Below are 7348 nucleotides of genomic sequence, written 5' to 3'. Positions count from 1 at the left end.
GTTTTTTTTTATAAAGTCAAATATCTCTGTTACTATCAAAGCTATTGACTTGAAACTTAAAACAGTTATTTACTATCAAAGTCTACACCAGGAGAAACAATCTCTGTAACTCTGATTAAATTTTGACAGAGTTATGCCCCTTTTTAACTTAAGAGTTTTAAGTTTTATAAAGTTTTACTGGCAAAGCTCTAATTCAGAGTCAAGTACTGAGAAAAGTCGAGTGGGCTGTCTTATGGACAGCTCTTGTTATTTTAGGTAGATTATGTGCATTTGGGTAGTATAATACAATTTCAAGCATCAAATTATAAACATTAAAACGGAATAGATATTACATTGCGAGAACGAAAACGCTTTATACGAGTGTTCATCACCTAGGAAATGAACTGGTCAGTGGCTCCGACTTTTGCGCCTCCTCCAAGGCTTTGGCTCCTCCTCTTAGCCAAAATTGAGCATAGAGGGGTAAAACCCGCAGTTAAAACACATAAATAATACAGATTTAACATACCATTATGGGAAAAATTGGTACAATGTATATTTACTCTTATATGTGTAAATTGGGACGAAATATATGGGTAAATCTCCACTTTTGGTTCGAACTTGCCCCATTTTCCAACTTTCAAAAGTTCTCACGTCAAGGAATGCATTTACCTTGCAAAATGGCCTGCATATATAAAAAGTATAATCATTTCTGAGTGGAACTACATTGGCTATTTTTTGAAATAGGGCCTTACATTTATCTGAGAAAGGAAACAATCTACTCACCCTTCTTCTTTGTTTACATTCTACATGAAGTTCCGGTCATTAGCGCCTCCTCGGAAGTATCATTGGCTCTTTTTTCAACTCATCTCCTTAAAGAGGACGAGCCAGTGTTTACAGGCCGTGTAATACCATGTGGACAACAATGAACAACTGATACACAACAAATTGTACTTTTAAAATGTTTATTGGTGAGAAGTTCATTCATTCAAAGCATTTTTAATGTTAAAACAAAGACATAGTACACTGTATATACATTTATGAATATAAATGAAACATTTATATACAAATATTAACAAAGTATATCAAATATAACCAATTTACTATTTTCACTCTGTCTCAATGTTAAGAATCAAAATCGAAAAAAACAAAATGCGGCACTCAAACAATTACACGAACCACACACAAAAATTGACTAAAAACAACCACTTCTCATAATTTTTGACCTCGTGTACCATTTAAACAATATCAATGTTTGTCAAAATACAAGCCAAAGCACTGTAAATGATGAAAATCACCACATTTACACAAAATAAAATTTTATAGAAACACTGTTTCCATATATGAAGAAATATCATAAATTAAACACGTTTCTTCTTCAGTAATATTCAAATAAATTTGTTTCTAAGCTCTGTATTAAAGCAAATATATGTAAGTATATTAAGTAAATACAAATAAAACATCACTCCAAATATTTGTGATTTCTTTTTTTTTGCAATAAAATTAACTACATGTACACCTATTTAACTACAAGTAACTACAAAATACAGCATGTCTCAAGAATATTATTATCATAAGCCAATGAAATAACCTGCCTACCTTTAATGTTAAGTAGACCTTACAAAATTATGCAAATACTCAAAAATAAACCAAGGATGCAACTTCGCATCATTTTTACTTCCACTACCGGTAATTCACCTATCAGAGATCAGTTACTTTTAAAATCCACACACCTTAAAGCCCTTTTAATCAGAACTGCTTTTTTATAAAAAAAAAACAAAAAAAAACATTAAATGTTTCCTTAATTCATGTCTTTTTGTGATTTATTTTTCCAGGCTTTTAACACTAAATATATGTCACATTGTCTGAAAAAAAAAAAAAGCTTTCTGTTTTGCCGTGAACACTTCAGAGTAAAACTACTAGGTCATGGATAATATCTCCCGTATACAACATGCATGTGCAACTTTGTCCCTGAGAGGTCTCACATTTAATCCCAAGACCATCACCAATGCATCTCATCTCAAAACTTTCCATATGGATTACATTTCGTTCTGAATACAAATAGCCTAGAATGACTAAAAACATTGTTCAAATTCGTGACGTATTTCTGACAGTCACATTGTGGATAAAAAAAACCTTCTGTAGCTGCTATTTTTTTTTTTACTTGTCTATTTGATGTATTTATCTGACATTTCACTTAGTAAATCTATCACTTAATGAAATCATTTGTGTTTGTGTTAACTACACTTTTCTGGTTCTTTTCCTTTAACAAAGACCAGCTAAAATGGACTGATCATAAACTTCAAATGACATATTTTCATTATCAGAAACACCGTATTTTCACAGACCCTGTCATCAAAACATACATAAATTGTACATGTATAATGTACATACGTTGTCAGTGGAAACATCAACTGTGGGTGTGGTTTTACATTATACTTTTTTACATCAAACATAGCTTTTATATTAAATAAATATACAATGATAAAAGACCGGTAACCCATGGTGTCTTTAACTCTGTAACTTGTCCTGTTTTCCCCAGACAATAAAAGAAACCATTTTGTTCTTTATATTACAAACTGTACACAGACACAATGCAAATATGCATTTAGCCAACAGAATATTAACTCTGTCTTGAATCATATTTCAAATTTGTTGTTTTTTTTTTTAATAAAATGGTTATTTTTAGATGGTTATCCTTTCCTATGAGAGGATCTATAGCAATGAAACTAACTAATATTACTGCAAATGTTAGCAATAGCCCTAAATTTCCTAATTACCTCTAAAGATGTATTTTGATTTTTACTGGGCACCATATTAACATTTTCCAAACACTTCTTTTCTAAATATAGATTTTTTGATGAGGGGAGAGAACTGATAAACGTTAATATTCAACTCTTTTTTTTGATAACCCGATGCCCTTCCATTTAAATAAAGCATAAATACCAATGAATACTAAACACTGCTCAATGCATCTTAATCGTTGACATTTTTCAATGCACATGTACTGAGAAAACATTTTCAAAACGGTGAGAAAATAAACATAAAACACATTAGTTTGTCAATCAAAGCTCAAACATTCTAGTCTCTCTTTACTTATTTCAGTGTGCCTATAGAACCTTAATAATAATTATTTTGATATATACACATAAAAATGAGAATTCACAAACATGCGACTGACTTAGATTCACTGGGGTGGCTCACTGAAGTAAGTCTAGAAAAGTCTAGAAAAGTCACCAGAGCTAACTGGTACATAAAACAAGGCAGAAACATTTTGTCTATAAGGTGAATAAATTGTTCTTGTGTATATATTTTATGCAGGAAAAACAAGATTTCCTTAAAAAGATTGAAGAATTACCAGTACCATATCTTTAAAGTCCCCTGTGACAATATCTAGTTACTGTCAGCAGTACCATATCTTAACAGTCCCGTGACAATATCTAGTTACCGTCAGCAGTACCATATCTTTAAAGTCCCGTGACAATATCTAGTTACCGTCAGCAGTACCATATCTTTACAGTCCCGTGACAATATCTAGTTACCGTCAGCAGTACCATATCTTTAAAGTCCCCTGTGACAATATCTAGTTACCGTCAGCAGTACCATATCTTTACAGTCCCGTGACAATATCTAGTCACCGTCACTACTAACCATACTCAGTTACTGTCACCAGTAACAGTATCTAGTCAATATCTAGTTACAGTCACCTGTACAAAAGATAATCCTTCTATCAAATGTCCCCCCTCCCACCATCATCATATTTCACTCCATATTTTTGTTTGTTTCAATATTGAACGCACAAAAGTTGCTATGATAAACAAAACGTAAAGAATATGAAATGACTGAAGATGTGTTCATATGAAAATATGATAATGACTTATTACTAGACAAAATAAAGTTGACCCACGTTTGGCCACAAGTCGAATACAGACTTCCACAATCTAATAATTGTCCCTTTATTTCATCTTTATGCTTTACAATACACTGAAGTGTTTCTAGTTTTAGGAAAATTGTAATGTAAGAATCAAGTTGTATCAAAGGGCAGAGAACTGCTATTTCCTGAATTTCACTTTTTGAGTTGGAAGCACACTGCTTTGTGCTTGACAACGTGACATTGCTGATAAAATGCTGACAAAAGGAACACAAATTTTGTAAGAATCTTTAAAAGACTGAAGCTTCTCTTTTCCAAGTCTGTGCCGGATAAACAAGCACTTTTAATATTGTCTTTAAACTAAATTTGCAAAAAGCCTGCTGTCATTTCCATAGATATCGCCTACAGATCTTTTCTCTACACAATTCTTTCCATATTAACAGTTCTAATGGTAACTTTCTCCATTTAAAAATAGCACTTTGAACATATTTCCATCTGTGGTTTATGGCACAACAAACTAAATAAATGTAACAGGAACTAAAATATCTGTCCTAGTTTTTGCCCTATCGGTATGAAAACAAAATAGCTATATTTCCTTATACTGTGAAATACAACAACAAAGCAAAATACTAATACAGAAAAATAATCAAACATAAATATATAACATAAGATAGTTTTTACTTATAATTTTCTGTGTATTGCATCTGAAATTTCTGTTCTGACATAAAAAACACGGTGGCAAGGAAATCGTGAAGAATTCCTGAAAAATCTATTACCAAATGTCTATTAAAATACCATTTCCTATCTACAAAGCAGCTCACTTTTCTGTTTTGTGCACATAAAATATTGTGATCATAATTTTCTGACTATCTCTATTTGCTTATAAAAATTTGAGTGATAAGCTAAAAGAATTAATAACATAACTGAAAAAATCAAATTTCGTTACAGTTTCCTAAACAATTAACTAACAGAGCAATATCGAGTAAATTATATTAAAGTAAATTCAACAAAAATTTCAATTCCTTTTTTGAGAAAAAAAAAAACATGTTCAAATTGAAAAATGCGGTTACACAAAACCTATCAAATGTCGGACACTGTGAATTTTAATTTCTTCTTCCAAAACAGCAATATTATCATTTGCAATATATCATTAATCCCAAATATAAACCTTATCATTTACAGGAGAAAAAAAACTTTTTGTTAAGATAAAATTGGTTGGGAACCCATCAGTAATTCAAGAACCCAGCCTACTCGTTTGTAGGGCACAAAAGCATGAACAGGTTTTGCCTTGAAATTGCCAATTGTTTGTACCAAAAATTATTTCTTGTTGTAGCACATCTATGACAGTACTGCTGTCATAAGAAAGACTGATTTGCAAATCCTAAGTTAGCAAGTCGAGTTCCAAACACTGGCGGTGAGGAATCTTCATCTGGAGATGTTTGTAGAGGGGCTGTATCCAAGTCGTGGCCAAACCCTAGCCGTCATTTCCTCCGTTTTTCTTTGTGACGAGTACGCTTTACTGTACGCCGGAAGCAGCAACATCTTTAGAAGTAACAAAACAAACATGTATATTTTGTTAACTAGGCAAACATTTGAAAATCCATTAAATCTATCCAATCAACTTTTTTTTTTTTTTTTTTTCCACATTTTCTACATGCACGTCAGGAAATCACATTTTTTAACCAGCACAATATAAAAAATGTTAAAAAATTTCACTAAAAACACATTGGACACTACTCCAAATTTCTCCATATTCCTTATTTATGTGAATCCACAGTCACTTTTCAGTATGTATCTATCACCTTTTTTTTGTCTATCACTGTTTCTTTTATGAAAACATCTATATAATTTTTTACACATGATCCTTAAAAATGGAATTTAATGTTCAAATTCTTTGTCACTTTCAACATTAAATGGCTTTAAGCACTTAAAGCCCAGAAGTTTATAGTATGTCGTGATAGAGAGAAAGACGTGTGCAAGGGAACTTTAAGTAAGTATAGATGGCGCTGGGGCGAGACGTGCTGATGAAATGTCAGATTGATGCTCAAGTCCGCCTTACACGTTTTTTCTTGCGCCTTCGGAAGAAGCAGCACCTGGAAGCAGACAAAACTGCAAGTCAGTCTCATGTAACACGCTAAGCTAGTAAAAAAAAAAATTATGACAACTTTTGGAAATTGTGCGATAAAAATATGCCCATGGAAATCAATATTTTCCTGTGCTTTGTGTTAATTTTGTGTCAATGCAAAAAGCGTTTGCAGCATATTTTGTGTTACCCTATCCCAGGTGCAAGAATGACAATTAGTCAAGTCATTTCACAGGCGCACATAAGGCCTAATTTGGCATCAATTTCACAATTCATATAAACATATACAACAAGGAATTAACAAAACACATAAAGCAAAAGAAAACATCAACTTTTGTACAAGGCTGTCATCAACTTATGCCCCAAAATACAGAAAGAAATGCGGATTTTGCTAAAAATAATATGACTATAGGAAGTGACTGATGACCAGCTGTCATGTGTAAAAGACTTACCAGCTTTTAGCAAATGAGCCGCACCATGAGAAAACCAACATAGTGCATTTGCGACCAGCATGGATCCAGACCAGCCTGGGCATTTGTGCAGTCTGGTTAGAATCCATTCTGTTCGCTTCCAAACCCTATTGCAATTAGAGAAACTGTTAGCTAACACTATAGATCGTGACCAGACTGCGCTATGTTGGTTGTCTCATGGTGCGGCTCAAATGAAAATGGGTGCATTAGTAACATGCTTTCAACTAACTGAAAAGGTGAAGTTTTTTCCCCCAGGTTTTCTGCCACCATAACAATCACTGAGACTTATAAGACCATCTCTTTACCAAATCCTGGGTGTAACACTGAACTTGAGCTTCCAAGTTGAAAAGTACTTTGAAAACTAAGTAGTCACTTTTTTTTTGTCATAAACAGTCTTTCAAGATTTCAAATATGAACACTGTGAAGTTGACGGCTATAAATATTTAAGGAAGTACTGAAATATCTGACTCCAAGGTTATGGAAATTGAGTTGAATGAGTAGTCTCAGAATTCAAACCTGTAATTAGTTTTAAAAAAAATTTCTGGAACAATCAATCAGATGCTGCATTTTGAAACTGATCTCCAAACTCACTCTATAACCTCTGACCCTTGTGAAATTTATCAATCAAGCATGTCATACAAAGCTAAAAGGAAACCATGTTTGTTAAATATTGAGCACAGTTTCAGACTGAAAAGCAAGTTTGAACTAAGTCACACTAATATATATCAGTCGTTGACCCAAGGACCCCTAAAATGCCTTACTTCAGTGGAAGTATGAAATCTTCTCAGTATTTCCTTACAGATATATGGCATGCATACATAACTAACAGCTTAATCTTCACATTAAGTTCCGTGTTTCTTCAATTCTTACTGTGATCTCTTTAAAGTAACATGCTACAGACATGTGGAAAATACACAACGTAAAAATTGCTCTGAAATATGATTATAT

At 32.8% G+C, this 7348-nt stretch overlaps 1 protein-coding gene across 10 annotated transcripts in view; it reads right to left on the bottom strand.

The window, feature by feature from the left end:
* Positions 1-924: 924 nt before the first annotated feature.
* LOC123566487 (casein kinase I-like) overlaps positions 925-7348 on the bottom strand; it is a 43676-nt gene continuing 37252 nt past the window's right edge. For 7 of the 10 annotated variants that reach the window (XM_045360630.2, XM_053549795.1, XM_053549796.1 and 4 more), the window contains one exon: positions 925-5389. In XM_045360630.2, the coding sequence (XP_045216565.1) occupies positions 5329-5389 (61 nt within the window). In that variant the 3' untranslated portion in view covers positions 925-5328. Of the gene's footprint in view, positions 5941-7348 lie in introns of all 10 variants that reach the window. The other 3 variants (XM_045360631.2, XM_045360638.2, XM_045360641.2) reach the window with 1 other exon arrangement.

This window comes from Mercenaria mercenaria, chromosome 8 (assembly GCF_021730395.1).
Source record: "Mercenaria mercenaria strain notata chromosome 8, MADL_Memer_1, whole genome shotgun sequence".
NCBI classification, from domain to species: domain Eukaryota; kingdom Metazoa; phylum Mollusca; class Bivalvia; order Venerida; family Veneridae; genus Mercenaria; species Mercenaria mercenaria.
This window is presented reverse-complemented; position numbering and strand designations above follow the sequence as displayed.